The sequence below is a fragment of the Clarias gariepinus genome, chromosome 15 (genome assembly GCF_024256425.1).
Source record: "Clarias gariepinus isolate MV-2021 ecotype Netherlands chromosome 15, CGAR_prim_01v2, whole genome shotgun sequence".
Classification (NCBI taxonomy): domain Eukaryota; kingdom Metazoa; phylum Chordata; class Actinopteri; order Siluriformes; family Clariidae; genus Clarias; species Clarias gariepinus.
Genome location: NC_071114.1, coordinates 9,984,326 through 10,001,086, shown reverse-complemented (window position 1 = coordinate 10,001,086; position 16,761 = coordinate 9,984,326). Strand labels below are relative to the sequence as shown.

The 16,761-nt window shown below is 36.2% G+C and overlaps 2 protein-coding genes across 2 annotated transcripts; one reads left to right on the top strand and one right to left on the bottom strand.

The window, feature by feature from the left end:
* Positions 1–992: 992 nt before the first annotated feature.
* ndufa11 (NADH:ubiquinone oxidoreductase subunit A11) lies at positions 993–7,367 on the bottom strand. The gene is made up of 4 exons (XM_053513457.1): positions 7,224–7,367; positions 5,524–5,616; positions 1,321–1,443; positions 993–1,167 (listed from the first exon to the last, which is right to left on the bottom strand). The coding sequence occupies exons 1-4, from the start codon at positions 7,300–7,302 to the stop codon at positions 1,055–1,057; spliced, it is 408 nt and encodes a 135-aa protein (XP_053369432.1). The 5' UTR covers positions 7,303–7,367; the 3' UTR covers positions 993–1,054.
* Positions 7,368–10,046: 2,679 nt separating this feature from the next.
* On the top strand, positions 10,047–16,707 carry vmac (vimentin type intermediate filament associated coiled-coil protein). The gene is made up of 3 exons (XM_053513228.1): positions 10,047–10,412; positions 10,570–10,770; positions 15,134–16,707. The coding sequence occupies exons 2-3, from the start codon at positions 10,580–10,582 to the stop codon at positions 15,486–15,488; spliced, it is 546 nt and encodes a 181-aa protein (XP_053369203.1). The 5' UTR covers positions 10,047–10,412; positions 10,570–10,579; the 3' UTR covers positions 15,489–16,707.
* The last annotated feature ends 54 nt before the right edge of the window (positions 16,708–16,761 follow it).

The window sequence follows — 16,761 nt, the reverse complement described above, 5'->3', positions numbered from 1 at the left end:
AGAGCAGAGCAGTCCAAGTTCTCAATCAACACAAGACCAAATGCATGCCAGACCACCCTGAAATGAATGAGTGCATATGAATGGAATGAGGGCAGTTAGATTAGACTCAGGTGTTAAAAATCTAAATAAGTTTAATATATGATGTAATTACAAACCTTTCGATTTGGCAGATGTTTACAAGAATTCAAGAATGCACAGAGGTAGGGGTTAAAAGTAACTTATGTTAGGGCAGTCTTGGGATTTAAACACCAACTTTTTACTAAATATTTTCTTTACCAAACTGTTGAAAATGATAAGTAGGTAGACCTGTGACTCTGTGTTAATGAACAGCTCCACCCTGTGGCCAGACTCAGAAGTAATCAAATAGTTAAATATGCTTTTATACACAAATTCCTACAGTTCAGGAGGTCCTCCTTTTTTCAAACCATATTGGATTCAGCTGATCATCCAAATACAGTACCAAGTTCTAATTGAAGTTTAATCATGTGTGTTTTTGAGTAGAGAAAGCATTAAACTGTTCAAGGACCAGGAATGAAAACCTGTGTTTTTCAAAAAGACACAAAGTTGCCAAATAGTAGCACATGTGTAAGTTTTTATACCAACCTAAAAATACACTGGCATCGCATTATGGATTGAAGCACACTTACACTGCAGTTCAGCAAAAACCCTGTTGAAATCTATTTTAATATAAATCTATATTAATTACATCATATATTAAACTTATCTAGATTTTTAACACCCGAGTCTAATCTAACTGCCCTCATTTCATTCATTCAAATATAAAAATTTGTAATCCCTTTTCAGGATTTAAAACATTTCTAAAAAGGAATTTTTACTAGATCTTATTACAGTAATCATCAGTTATTATTTCAGTGCACTTCACCTTTAGTAACCTACCCTGGTCAAGGTGGATTCGTTGTACACTGATGTAGGGGTATGTAAACTTTTGCTTTGAGTATAATGCATAACTTGTATTCAAGCATTGAAAACACTTTCCCTTTCATAAAGATTTATTTCAGCAATATACAATATGAACACAACAACAGTTAAAGTTTTACAGTCTGGGTTCTCCATATAACCTCCAGCCCTCCTTCTTCCCGACTTTAGTAAGCATGGCGACGATCCCCAGCCCCATGCAACCGGTTGTTCCTATCATTACACTGCGAGCTATTGCAGTGAACAGGTAAAAAAGAAAAAAGAAAAAAAAGCAGCACATTAGACCTGTCTTAGTCTTACTGGGCATCATTGATATAGACTGTGCTTCCTTAATTAACAAACAGATTTGACATTTTCGACAAAAAGAATGTCCGATATACTCACTTCGAGCCCCAAGAAAGGCTCCTGATGCACATCCACCGATGAAGTAGTTAGTGGGATCATCAGGAGCATCCCTGACATGCGCACTCAAGCAGGTGGTGACACCAAATATTGCCCCAAGAGATGCTGAAATTATCACAAACAAGAGTTGTATATAGTTTAACACCATCAAAACTTTATGCAGTATTGTGTACATTTATTTCTGCTGCTTATTAGGCTGAAGTACTAATGAAACTAGCAGATTATTTCTGTGTCTTGAACGCACTTTGTTTACACCCCCTGGTAAGAAAAAAAAAGTTGCACACATACAGATTATATGTAATTTTTACCAACATTAGTTTTAATTATAATGTGAAATGTGCTAGCTGGCTAATTCATGTTTGAAAATGATTGCTTAAGGTCCCAGAACCACTCTTTCACAGTTTGAGTCCTGAAATATTGCCCATGCTAACAGAGAAAACAAAAATGCATAAATGTAATACCCTGGTCAGTCAGTACATTCAGGTCATCAGCAGACTTAGACATTTTATTCCCACATAATGTTGCTGAGTCCAACTTAAGCAAACCCACATCACAACACTGCTTTGGGCTTGTACAGTAGGCATTATGCATGATGGGTGAATCACTTCATGCACTTGCCTTACTATTCTGAATCAGAACACATGACCTTTTTCCATTGCTCCAAAACCCACTCCTTATGCTCACTAACAGATTGAAGCCTTTTTTCTTAGTAGAGTTACTAACAAGTGGTTTTCTTAAGCCACACAGATGGTTAGTCCCAATCCTGTGAGTTCTCATTATATTGTGTGTGTGCAGTATTTCACTATTAAAAATAGCTATGTATTTCACTGGCATTTTAATTGTTCTTACTATGCAATTAAGTGTTTAAGTGATCTCCATTCATGATTCAACTACATTTCTTCTATGAAGGTGATGGTTCAGCATTATGCTTCCAGGTTTTAATAATGTTTTAAACAGGTCAATAACTTAATTTCCAAAATATTCTAAGTTGCTTGATGGAGGTCAATAATTTTGACCCTTTATTTATTACCAATCATTGTCGTAACTATAGGCAGTGAAATCACAATGGGAAACTTTGCAAACATAGTGGGCAATGTTATGCACTTTAAATTTAACACTTGTCATTATATATACACACACACACATACACACACACAGTATCTCACAAAAGTGAGTACACCCCTCACATTTTTGTAAATATTTTATTATATATTTTTAAGGGACAATGCTAAAGATATGAAACTCTAAAAGAATGTGAAGTAATCAGTGTACAGCTTGTATAATAGTGTAAAGTTGATGTCCCCTCAAAATAACTCAACACACAGCCATTAATGTCTGAACTGCTGGCAACAAAAGTGAGTACACCCCTAAATGAAAATGTTTAAACTGTGCCCAGTGTCAATATTTTGTGTGGCCACCATTATTTTCCAGCACTGTCTTAACTCTCTTGGGCATGGAGTTCACTAGAGCTTCACAGATTGCCACGGGAATTCTCTTCCACTCCTCCTTAATCATGTCACGAAGCAGGTGGATGTTAGACACATTGTGCTTCTCCACCTTCCGTTTGATGATGCCCCACAAATGCTCAATAGGGTTTAGGTCTGGAGACATGCTTGGCCAGTCCAGCACCTTTACCCTAAGTTTCTTCAGCAAGGCAGTGGTTGTCTTGGAAGTGTGTTTGGGGTCATTATCATGTTGGAATACTGCTCTACGGCCCAGTTTCCAAAAACAGGGAATCATGCTCTTCTTCAGTATGGCACAGTACATGTTGGCATTCATGGTTCAGTCAATGAACTGTAGTTCCCCAGTGACGGCAGCACTCATGCAGCCCCAAACCATGACACTCCCACCACCATGCTTGACTGTAGGCAAGACACATCTGTCTTTGTACTCCTCACCTGGTCGCCGCCACACACGCTTGACACCATCTGAACGAAAAGTTTATCTTGGTCTCATCAGACCACAGGATGTGGTTAAGATAAGATAAGATAAACCTTTATTAGTCCCACAAGTGGGAAATTTGTTTTGCCACGGCAGCAAGTGGACAGTACAAAGTGAAAAAATTAAGAAAAAACAGAAGAAAGTAAAATAAAAAAAAATATAGGGGAAATAAAATAAAATAACAAATACTAACAGTATAAATGTATACTATACAATCTGGTTCCAGTATTCCATGTCCTTAGTCTGCTTGTCTTCAGCAAACCGTTTCTTGTGCACCATCTTTAAAAAAGGCTTTCTTCTGGGACAACAGCCATGCAAACCAATGTGATGCAGTTCGCGGCATATGGTTTGAGCACTGACAGGCTGGCTTCCCATCCCTTCAACCTCTGCAGCAATGCTGGCAGCACTCACACGTCTATTTTCAAAAGCCAACCTCTGGACATGACGCTGAGCACGTGCACTCAACTTCTTTGGTCTACCATGGTGGGGCCTGTTCTGAGTGGAACCTGTCCTTTTAAACCGCTGTATGGTCTTAGCCACTGTGTTGCAGCTCAGTTTCAGGGTGCTAGCAATCTTCTTATAGCCTAGGCCATCTTTGTGTAGAGCAATAATTCTTTCTTTTAGATCCTCAGAGAATTCTTTGCCATGAGGTGCCATAAACATCCAGTGACCAGTATGAGTGTGTGAGAGCGATAACACCAAATTTAACACACCTGCTCCCCAAGGACACCTGAGACCTTGTAACACTAACGAGTGACATGACAACGGGAAGGGAAAAGGGCTAATTGGGCACAATTTGGGCATTTTCATTTAGGGGTGTACTCACTTTTGTTGCCAGCAGTTCAGACATTAATGGCTGTGTGTTGAGTTATTTTGAGGGGACATCAACTTTACACCATTATACAAGCTGTACACTGATTACTTTACATTCTATCAGAGTTTCATATCTTTAGCTTTGTTCCTTGAAAAGGAATATAATAAAATATTTACAAAAATGTAAGGGGTGTACTCACTTTTGTGATATATATATATATATATATATATATATATATATATATATATATATATATATAAACAGAGCACTGCATTTCACTACACATAAGTAGCTTTCCAACTAGCTTGCTTTGAACAGATTGGCAATAACATCACTAGTGTAGATAAATATTTAGTTGAACAATATTTTCCATTAAAACAGATGGTGCTTTCGTATGCATTCTTTCTTCCTTTTCCTTTATAAGTGAAAAAAAAAAAATTTGTGAGTCACCTATATGAGGAAGAACATAGAGAAGTAAGGTTGAAGAATGAAGATGAGGAGGAAAAAGATCACTTGAAGTGGGATCCATTTTTGGTAGCGTGAATTCTTAAAACTTGTATTTGCATATTCGCAGTGCACTTAAATGTGAATATCTGTGATGTATTTAATTCACATCTAAAATCTTCGCTTTTCTGTACAGTACATTTCAGCTCAGATTGATTTATATATATTTGTATTTCCATATCCTTGGTATTCCCCAATCCTATTTTGGGGTTTATTACACAAATACTAGGTGAAATTGGTTTTATAGAAACTAATATTGTAGCCTCTCTCTTACCAGAATAGACAAGACATTCTATGCAGTGTGTGTAATTATATAAACATGGGCTAAATTAAGCAGAAATGCAGACTTACTACTGAGTTTTTGTAGTTTTTGTTAATTTATGTTGTAATTTATGTTAGGTCTCTCTGTCCTGTCTCTGCTAGCCAGTTAACTAGGCCTCTTGGTTAGCTAGTTTAGTGTCTCTGTTAATTTATGTTGTAAATTTATGTTGCATGTAGCACCTTGGTCCTGGAGGAACGTTGTTTCGTTTTACTGTGTACTAACTGTATATGGTTGTAATGACAATAAAGCCTACTTGAACTTGAAACTGAATCTAATATTCCCATTTTTAATATTGTTCTGCTAACACTGACCAATCATTACAACCCTTCAATTTCACTGATCCTAGTTAAACCTAATAGCAGATAATTCTGCCAACATTCATCATGTGATGTCTGAGTGAAAGAACCATCAATAAGTGACAAATAACACATTAAAAAAATCTAAAAAAAAATAATAATAATAATAAAAAAATTAATTTTGTACGAACTGTAAGTTTGGATAAAGGTTAAATGAAAGTTGTCATTTTTATCAGTGCAGGGTTTTGCAGTGCAGAGTTTTTTCCAAAATGATAAATTTTTAAAAACACAACAGAGTAATTACTTACCCATTGTAACTGTGCCATTTACTGCCCTTGTCAGTGCCTCTAGTGAGGTTTCAGGCCGGATTAACACAAGATGGTATGCTGAGCCAACCAGCCCTGAAAATCATTATTATAAATCATGAGAAACATAACTTTACATTAAAACAGATAATGGCGGCACTGTGAGCAGAAATTTTTCTGTAACCTTCCCAAGATTTGTGCCTCGAAACAATCCTGTCTCGGATGTCTACAGACAATTCCTTTGACTTCATGCTTGGTTTGTGTTTTGACATGAACTGTCAACTGTGGGACCTTATATGGACAGGTGTGTGCCTTTCCAAATCATGTCCGATCGACTAAATTTATCACAGGTGGACTCCAATTAAGCTGCAGAAACATCTCAAGAATGATCAGGAGAAACTCAATTTTCAAGGCTGTGAATACTTATGTACATGTGCTTTCTCAATTTTTTTTTTTTTTTATAAATTTGTAAAAATCTCAAGTAAACTTTTTTCATGTTGTCATTATGGGGTGTTGTGTGTAGAATTCTGAGAAAAAATTTTTTTAAATTCATTTTGGAATAAGGCTGTGACATAAAATGTGGAAAAAGTGATGTGCTGTGAATACTTTACAGATGCACTGTACTTATTATGATTTTATGAGTATCCTGATCCAATATTATTATTTTGTTATTCTAAAAAAAACAAAAAAAAACCAACAACAACTAAATTCAGGATTCTATGCTGCCTGTCAATGAGTAAAAAGTTTAGAGCCACCTGTAGGATCATACAGGGAACTTCAACATTTTACCGCCTCAAATACAAAGATGTACAAATTAAAAATGTATTTAAAAAATATATTTAAGTGTGTGTGTCGATACATGAATAGCCACAAGAATCATGATTAAATCATGATTATTTACGATTATCATGATTATCTATTTTCAGCCCATTGTATTCAAAAGGACCATAAATGTCAAGTCAGATGTTTTATTATTACATAACGGTATTAATATGTTTGATTGCTTTTTCCAGACACAGATCTGCTGTAAGACCCTTAGACTACATTTAGTTGACCCTGATATTAGACTACATTTAGTTGTTTTAAATGATGTTATTTTATACAGAAGTTTTTTCCCATGGTCACTTAATCAAAATGTGGTGTAAAAGACAGGGGTAACAAGGTTTAAAGATGGGGTAAAAGGTAAAGAAGAGACATAGAAGTTGGGGTTTAAAGATAGGGGTAAGGGATAGAGTAGAAATGGGGTTAATGACAGGGGTAAGAGGTAGATAAGAAGTTGGGGGTTATTAGAAGAAGTAAGATGTAGAGAAGTTAGAGGGGGCGGGGTTAAGAATTAGAGGATAAAACCTGTCTTCCAATAAGTGACGTTATTTCTCATAGATAAATATATATTTTTTCTTATAACAGGGTGTTATCTAAATGACACACCAAACGACTAGTTTGTGACTTCATTGTATTTGTGTTCACGTGCTAATATACTAATATGCTACACCAATAAACATTGTAAAAAAAAAAAACGCTATTTAATACAGACACTGATGTTTAATTTGGTGTGAACGGTTAGCTAGCCAGTTATAATGTTAGCTAGGTTACTAGCATGCTGATGCTAGCTAACAGTCTTGGTTGCACTTGATACGTCTCTCGGTTTGATAAGAAAAAGTAAATAATTTAAACACAGAAACGCAAGTTTCAAATGTGCTCACCGAGGGCAGTGCCCAGCTTAGTGGTAATCCATGTTTTTCCAACACAATCTTTCCCCTCTTCGAGGTCCCAGTAACCCATTATGGACGAAACAAGGACACACGGAAATCTCGCGAGATCACAGCGGTAAGCCCGGACAGCGCGAGATTGGGCGCTGCTTCTTTAGACTTTTAAAGTACTTTACATGCAGCCCAGTGTACTGGCACCCTCTTCAGGTCAAAGCAGCTAAAAGCGACTTCGTAACTCCTACAGTTGACTATAAGACAATTTTCCTTGTCCATTTTTCCCTATTATATAATGTCCTACGTTTATAATAAGAATAATAAAAAATTATTTCTTATTCTTCAAATTTAAGCCATTCTCCTCTCTCTACACTTGACGACTTCGCAAAACTCATTATTTACTGTATTTATTACAAGTAAGTAAAACATAATACTCATATACACTCAGAGACCAAAAAACATTATTCACTCTTTGCTCCATCCATCAAATATGTGATTTATTTGAAGAAATTGGCCCATTAAGACCATTTTTTAATAAACAGAAAAGTAAAACAGAAACAGAAAGTGCTTGTTTACTTTGCAAATATTTAGTGAATCAGAAAACTAGGAGCATTTTTTTTCTTTCAAAAACACAATAGTAACAATTAAAAATGTTATGCAGTGACATGTTGGTGTAGTGGTTAGCACTGTGGCCTCGCACCTCCAGGGTCCGATTTCGAATTCCTGAGTCTGTGTGCATGGACTTTGCATGTTCTTCCGGTGCTTGGTGGGTTTCCTCTGGGAGTCCAAAACATGCAGATTAGACTAACTGGTGTTCCAAACTTGCCCGTAGTGTGTGTGTGTGTGTGTGTGTGTGTGCCTTGCGATTTATTGGCACCCTGTCCAGGATTTACCCTAAATTGTGGCCAAAGTCTTCTTGGACAGGCCTCAGGCTCCCCATGACCCTGTACATAATAAGAATAAGATAATTAATTAATGAAAAAAAAAAAAATTCTGACACATGTTCTAATATATTTCCTGCAACATATAACACAGAGCATGCACTTAAAATAAAAGGGCAAATTTTTAACAAACAAAATTTATTAACTCAGTATGCTAGAGATCCATGAGTACCCACTTTATTCTGTAGATCTCTACAGTTGTGCATATCTAGTTGCCATGATATAAACCAGACAATAAAAATTATAATTTGATCAAGTTATAAATGTGTTAAAATAAGTAATCTGCACTTTCTCTGGTCAATTAATTCCCCCTATCTTTATAACACAGGTGTCACTGGCACTGTCAGATAATAAATAACATGAGTTAGTCAAAAATCTGATGATGACAAATATATTTTAATTACCACTCAATTGTTGGCAAATCAGGTTATGTGGACTATTAAATTCTGACATTATTAATTTACCATTGTGTATAAACACCCAAAACTACAGATACATACTGTATAGTCTAATGAATGAATGCTATGCAACACCTTAGTAATACCTAAACAAATAAAAATTTTATGTGCCAAAAAAAAAAAAAAACTATAGTCTAAAAGCACAAAGATCTATTCCCAAGAGTGGAAAGTGTTCCCAACTTGCCCACATTGTGTGCATGTTGACTGGAGGTCCTACCACAGTCGTAAAATGAGAATAAACACAATGGTCACATCAACCTGCAAGATGCTTAGTTAAAAATGAGTTATATGCACTTTTTCTCATTCTCTCTTTTTTATTTGATTGCTTGATTAGAGTACCACAGTCATAAAATTGAAATGTAAAATGTGTATGGTATTTATCTAAACTAATGCCACAATTAAAATGTTTATTCTAAATAGGCTACTAAGACATAAAAGATGCATTTATAAAATACAAATTTAATTCAAACATTTAGGATTTCTCTGTACAAATGAGGGTAGACATCATAAATGTGTCAAATAATTTAATTGCGAATATTCGAGAGATGTTTAATTAATAAACTGGAAGACCACCAAAGCATAACAGAATCATATTAATTTTAATTATATCACCTTTTGAAAAACACATTTTGAAATGTAATCACTGCTGAATAGTTAGTTTGAAAATGTAAAATATTTACTAAATTTACTAAGGTGGCTTAGTGGTTAGCACTGTTGCCCTTTAGGTTCCCTCTGATTTTCTCCCACAGTCCAAAGACATGCAGATTAGCCTAATGGGCGTTCCCAAATTGCCAAAAGGGTGTGAATGAGCCTGTGAGTGTGTGTGTGTGTTCCCTGCAATGGATTGACATTCTGTCCAGGGTGTACACTGCCTCATGCCCTAGGTCTCCTAGGATATACCCCCCGTATACAGGATAAAGTGGTATAGACGATGCGTGAGTGAGTGATTTTACTAAACAAATTTTACTTGAAAATTAAAAAAAAAAAATTATTTGTAATTTTACTACAAAATCTATGAATTTATGTGCACTGGGAAAAGAAATAGACAAGTTACAATTTGTTTAATTTTGCACACAAACATGGTCTTTTCAGCAGGTGTCAAGTGCACCTATTTGGTAAAAGGGAGAATTTTTATGTACATCCATCATGATTGCTCCTTTGATGGTTTACTTCCGGGGCGGAGCAGCTACAAGTTGCCTCACTTGCAGTGAATCAAATCAGTGATTCAGTGATCATTCGGAACATCATTTAGTTCATCAACAAGAGTCGGCTTACAAGAGGCCTTTATAGCGAGATGAACCTGAAGGTTGACCTGAGCTTTTCTATTATTTTTTAATAAAATAAACTTCACGAAAAAAAACAACAACATTCTGCTCATTTGTGTGTGTCGGCTCTCCTAAAGAGAGTCGGTTCAAAGAGTCGACTCTTTTTCGATCGACACATCACTCACTAGCTTGTTGCTGATGCCAACGAGTGAAAAATAGGAGCAGTTCGATAGATAATTGCGTCACAGTAAATATATTCAGCGGTTGTACAACCGTATTTAAGGATTGGAGAATAGTCCAGTCGTTGTGGGTGATGTAAACAGACAGAAGCTGATGCTGTAACGCTGATAACGCATCAATGCTTCAGGACGAGACTGCAAGGCTAAAATATAGCTAGCTAGCCGTTAGTTTGCCAGCCTTCAACGCTAAAGTCACCGCTTAGGGCCAATGAAGCTGAAATAATCACTTGGATAGTTCATGTGACTTAGCTAATAGCAGGCTGCTCATCGGAGAAGACTGAAAAGGGTGAGTATACAGTGCAGGTTGAAGGAGAGACAGCTAGCTAGCAGCTGTCATCACGCCTGACCAGCTGATAATGATGTGTGTGCGCTCCTTCCGGTCAGTCATTGTAATGAATCCTCCCTGACTGGCTGATCGCAACTCGGTTAATCCTTTCTGATAGATTCGTGGACATGTCGTCTCCATCACCGGTACAGATAAGAGAGGCAAACGCACATCTGGCTGCCCTGCACAGGCGGGTCGCAGATCTGGAGCAGAAACTGGAGGCAGCCGGGAACACACTGCGGGAGCAGGCAGAGAGTCTCATCCGGAAAGACGAGCAGCTCAGGGCAGCGACACAGGAAATAACCGAGAGCAAGGACAGGTGCATTCCATAAGGCATCATGTGCATTATCTTGGAGATTTGCTAAGAATATAGTTTTTACTATTATGTGTTGTTTTAGCATTGTGTTCATCAATGTAATGTTCACATGTCATGCTGACTTGAGCTGAGACAGGTAGTAATATCTGATATAACCAGTAGGGATATGAGTCACCAGGGACCACCTGATATGATATTATCAGGATACCTAGGTGTCAATTCAGTTTGTATCATCATCCCAATATATATATATATATGTGTGTGTGTGTGTGACTAAGATGTCACTCAATGTGATGTCATCTATATCAAACTAGGACATCAGCCCTGTGTCATTTGTTCTTCTAAGGATTATTAGGGCCCAACCACTATAGGTTGGATTGTTTTCCTAAGGATTATACATACTTTTTCCACCTTCCACCTCCTTTCCACCAGACTTTTTGGGGACCTTGACATGCTTAAAAACACATGAATCTTGTCAGACAATTGGAATCAGCTGCCATTAGAATGCCTGAGACTCTTGGCCCCAGGTGTGGCCCCTATTCTACAACCTTACACATCACAAATCACATATGTGTCTCTCTTTCTCTCTCTTACACACACACACACAAATACACTCATACTGTAAATTACACACGCACATGACAAATGTTAATACACAGCCTCACACACTACACATACAAATATGCACAAACACATTTACTTATCTTGCACGCACTCACCTCTGTCTCACACACACACACACACACACACATGGTTTAAATGTTTAAATAATGCTTTTTTGACCTGACACATATTTAGGGCCCAAGTTGTGCGGTGCACCTGGGCGGCAATGGCTTTTTGTACGTCTTAACATGCTCAGAAAACACACAGGTTGTGTGGTGCACCTGGGAGGTGATAATCACAGTGAGTGACATCAGGTTTAGTGACATCATGGTGTAATGCTTTTTTTCCCAGCATCTGGAGCATTTTAAAGGGCTAGACATGAAATTCCAGTCATAATGGTATTGATATGTCACCTTTAAATGCATGTGCCGAGGGTAGCCATTGTCTTTCTGGTGTGCCTGGGTGGCAATTGCGCAGGGTGCTTGGGCCCGCGCATTGTTCCTTGCAACTATATTATAATTGCTTTAATTATATGCTGTATAATTATACAGTGAAACCTCGGATTGCGAGTAACTCGGTTTTTAAGTGTTCCACAAGACGAGCAAAGACAGACACTCACCCTCTTTCTCTTCTCTACACAGAAACACTTCCCTGTCGTGATTCACCTTTCAAAGGTGAAGTGCAGGAGAGACCTCTAAAAAGTCCCGGTTGCTGATGTCACTGAATATGATGTCACACAGTATGATGTCACTCAGGAAGTCATGAGCCATTTTTGGCATAATTTTAAAGCATTGATATGGCTGGACGTGTCTTTCTGTTATAAAAATTATTGAGCTCAATGAGATCTAAGTGTATACGTGTGTAAGTGTGTGAGTTTGACATGCATCCAGATTCTCCGGTCTCCTAAGGGCAGCAGACACACGTGTGCTCATATTCATGACTTTTTGAGCATGTTAAGACCTCCAGAAAGACAATTTTTTATGTTGAATTGTTGAAACATTTTTAGGCCCCTTTTATATATAGAAATAGATACATTTCTTACATACATAGTTTTTTAAAATTCTAAATATACACTGTAAAAAAAAATAGTAAATTTTACGGTAAAAAACTGGCAGCTGTGGTTGCCAGAATTCTACCGTAAAAAAAAACAGTAGCACCGTTATTGCACTGTAAAAAAAGTAATAAACTGTAAATTTTAAGGTAAAAAAATGGCAGCTGTGGTTGCCAGAAGTTTACCGTAAAAAATACGGTAGCAATGTTTTTGGGTGTATGGGATTGCACTCATTATACTGTATATTTTACAGATTTTAATTGTTTTTTTTACGGTTTATAACTGTCTAATTAACATGTTTATGTTGTTATAAAAACAGTTTATTCCCGTCAAATTCCAGGGTTTACATTGTAACAAATACGGATCATAACCATGTTTTTTACAGCTCAGAACTGTCTAATTTAAAGATTTATATTGTAGCCTAATAATAATTGTTTATTTCCATCTTTTTTACAGCTCAAAACTCACTCTCACTCATTGTCTATACAACTTTATTCTGTATATTGGTGAGGGTTTGGGGGGGGGGGGGTGTACCTGGGGAAAACCTAACTAGCACAGGGATAACATACAAACTCCATGACACAGAGACAGGAATCAAGCCTGGCCAGGAATCGAACCTGGATCCTGGCGGTGGAAGGCAACAATGCTAACCACTACACATCGCTATCTATGTGAAAGCATCATTTTATCACACTAGCTGGAAGCTAATAGAGACAGAAGTTACATTGCTAAGCATTCGGATTTTACTGTTAAGAAACTATAAAGGGTACTTTTATACTAATTGATGAATACAAACTCAAAGCAAATTATCAAAACCCATCAAAATTTATTCAAGACTTGGACATCAGCATGGTCCCATGTATTTTTTAATAAAGATAGCAAAACAATATTTAAATTCTCAAAATCAAATAAACAAGTGCCAGGGTGGACATTTTTTAAGCGTTTTGGGCAGACAATCTAAGCATATAATTTTATATAAGGACTTTTATTACAACTTTACACAAAAAATTATTTGATCACACACATGTTAAAATTGTTTATGTCCACTGTCCTGCATTGTGTTTTTTAAGTGCACACTGCACCGGGGTGTTAAATATATTAAATAATATATTATATAATAATAATAAATTATCTTATCATGTATTTTGTAATGGGTTTGGCACAAGGGGGGCAACAACAAACATGGACGAGGTATGTCTGGTAAATTTCTGGCAACCACAGCTGGCAGTTTTTACCGTAAAATTTACGGTTTATTTATAAACCGTAGAACAAACTTTTAAAATCCGTAAAATATACAGTATAATGAGTGCAATCCCGTACAACCAATAATGTTGCTACCGTTTTTTTGACGCCAAGTTTCTGGTAACCACAGCTGACAGTTTTTTACCGTAAAATTTACGGTTTATTTTTTACAAAGCAGATATTTTTCTGATTTTTAAAATTTATCAACAAAGGTTTAGTAAAATATAAACTGATCCTTCATGATATTAGTAAAAAGTAACTTCTCTGAGAGTTTCCTTTTTATAAATAGAGTATATCATAAATTTTACTGCAATAAACCATATTTTCATATGTTTTTAACTGTTAAATTTAAGGTCTTACTCTGTAAAACTAATTACAGTTTTTTAACTGTAAATTCTACGGTTATCCCAAGTTTTGTAAAATACGGTTTTTAATACGGTGATTCTGTAGCATTTATATGGTATTTTACTGGTAAAATTACGAAAATTTTTTTACAGTGTACTTCACAGGATTACAGAGGAATGTCAACATTTCACCACCTCAAATCTAAACATATACTCTAATAACTGTAAACTTTGTTTGTCTGTACATTGAAGTTATTTGCGCAAAAATAATTTGGGGGACATAAGATGAGTAATATAACACATCAGGTTGGTTTTTGAAATTTCTGTCGGTCTATTTTTGCATGCATTATGTAAAAAATTACTGATTTTTAATGGGGTTTTCACCAGTGTAGTTGGCCGAGCTTGATGTAACATACAAACTTTGTTTCATTGCAATCAATCCTTAGGAAGAGAAGCTTTGATAATTTGAATTTTACATCGAAACCGCCCTTATATCATCAAAAAATCTACCTTTGTCATCAAAATCAGTAGTTCTTCTAAAAATTCAACAGATGGCGTTGTACATTATTTTAAACGCACTTATGAGTGTGCATTTAAAGTCTATGCGAACAAAGTTGCCAGCACATGTAGTGTAAAATAGATAGATAGGTAGATGAATTGTCACTGAAAAAGAAAAAAAATCACTGAATCGATTCCCCTGAGCGATATGATATGCCAGTGGTGTTTATTAATATCTCACTATGATGTCTGTGTTATTCTCAGATTAACATGGTACCCATATTATATAAATGCAGGGTGGCTTAAAAGTCTTAATCCATAGCAATTTTTTATTTAAAACTTACATCATGGCATATTTCTTAATATATCAGAACTGATGATATGCAGTGATTATTTCCTCAATTGGTGCAATGATTGTTCTGGGCCATATTTAATAGCATACTAACTTCAGATGAAGTCAATTAATGTTTTTTTATTGCTTTTATTTTTAGTTTTAAGTCATCATCAGTCTGAAATAAAAAGAAATGTATCTAATTTATATAAAGTGAAATGTTTTTAATATACAAGACATATTCAACATATTCAAGACAAATTTAATTAAGTATTTTTCTCCTAATCTGTTTTCAAGGGAGATTTCCTACCTCCATGAGAAGCTTTGCCAGTCAGAGGAATCTATTCAGAAACTTCAGCACATAGTGAAGGATAAAGATTCCCTCATTGGGCAGTTGCAGCATCGCTGCCAGCTGTTGGACAACATTTGCAAAAGCCGTCCTCTGTTAGACAGCATGCTGGCTCAGATGGCTGAGGTGGAGAGAATGGGTCCTGTTATTGACTTAGTGAATGCCACAGCGGACACTTCGCTCACGGATGGAGAGTCTAACTGCAGCCCATGTGGCCTGTCCAACCACAAAGACTTTTCTCTCAGCGAAGATGACATGGACGATCCGGAGCTAGAGGGCGTAATGTTCGGAACGACAGTATGAAAAGAAGAATGAACTTATCTTGTTTTCGTATTTTGTGTCTTCGGTAGAGCAGATGTGGAAGTTTGTCCAATATGAGAAACACTGGCAAGTTTTTGATGGTTCTTTTTCATCTGAATGTGTATTCATTTTAATCCATTCCCTCTTTTTTTTGTTGTATTTTTTTAAATACCATAGGTATAATTTAGTCAGGTGCTCCCATTACATTATCTCTGTAAAGCTGGTTGAAATGTGAACAGCCTAAGACAATTATTCACTAGGTTTTTACCTCATTGACTAATTTCTAAACCTTTTAAATTACCTAGTGATGTAATTAAACTTGCCAGGTTTATCTATTTTTTTTAAAACCACAATTATTTAAGAACCGTCATTCAGCAAGACAAGAACATGAGATGCCTCACTTGTAGTATACATGACCTTTATCCTGTAGTGTCTCATCCTATTTGATTCTGTGGCACTAGCATTTTTTTATACAAATACAGAGGTTACTGATGCATTGAAATGGTCAATACGATAGAGTTGGTTGCAAATCTTAGTCAGTTTTTTAATGCTTTAGTTTTTAATTTATTGTAATTGTAATACCCATGTTGCTTTTTTACAAGCAATCAGGTAAGAAAAAAAAAATCCATTTTATTTTCAGTTACATGGTAATTTGGCTCAAACGGTTAAGGCTGTGGCTTACTGGGTTACTGATCGTAAGGCCGGGGATTCAAGTCCCAGCAAGTTGTTACTGTTGAACCCTTGAGCAAGGCCCAAAACCCTATCTGCTCCAGGGGCGCTGTAAGTTGGCTGACCCTGCTTCCTAACAGGGAAATGCGAAAAATAATTTCACTGTGCTGTATAGTACATGTGACAATTTATTATTAATTATTTTAGCCTGAACTCATGCAAGCATTCAGGAATGGTTTCATCTCACTACATGGTTTTTCATTCATTCATCAAAAATGACATTCAAGTGGGTAAATGTTGCACATATTCTAGCTATAAGCTGTACTATTTGGAACATTACAGCTAGAAAAAAAATTAATCTGTTAAATATCTTACTCTGTTTTATGCAAAGGTAAAGTGTGCTATTGCATCATGGCACAGTGCTAGTGTAATCAGGGCATGTGTGCGTTACCTTTTATTTTCTACAAAGTTAATTGGTGCCTCAAATGTGATCACTTGGTCTATTGGATTATTTATTCTACACTAATAAACTAAACTATTTTGCTATTCTGTACTGGCTTGTTAAAGTGCTGTTTTCAGGGGAAGAAAAAGCAAATACATCCTACAT

Excerpts from the sequence above, each read along its gene's own strand:
- ndufa11 (XM_053513457.1), bottom strand. The coding sequence starts at position 7,302 with ATGGGTTACTGGGACCTCGAAGAGGGGAAAGATTGTGTTGGAAAAACA. Across the intron at positions 5,617-7,223 it reads TAAGCTGGGCACTGCCCTCG|GGCTGGTTGGCTCAGCATAC; the intron begins GTGAGCACATTT and ends AATGATTTTCAG. Across the intron at positions 1,444-5,523 it reads AAATGGCACAGTTACAATGG|CATCTCTTGGGGCAATATTT; the intron begins GTAAGTAATTAC and ends TGATAATTTCAG.
- vmac (XM_053513228.1), top strand. The coding sequence starts at position 10,580 with ATGTCGTCTCCATCACCGGTACAGATAAGAGAGGCAAACGCACATCTG. Across the intron at positions 10,771-15,133 it reads ATAACCGAGAGCAAGGACAG|GGAGATTTCCTACCTCCATG; the intron begins GTGCATTCCATA and ends TCTGTTTTCAAG.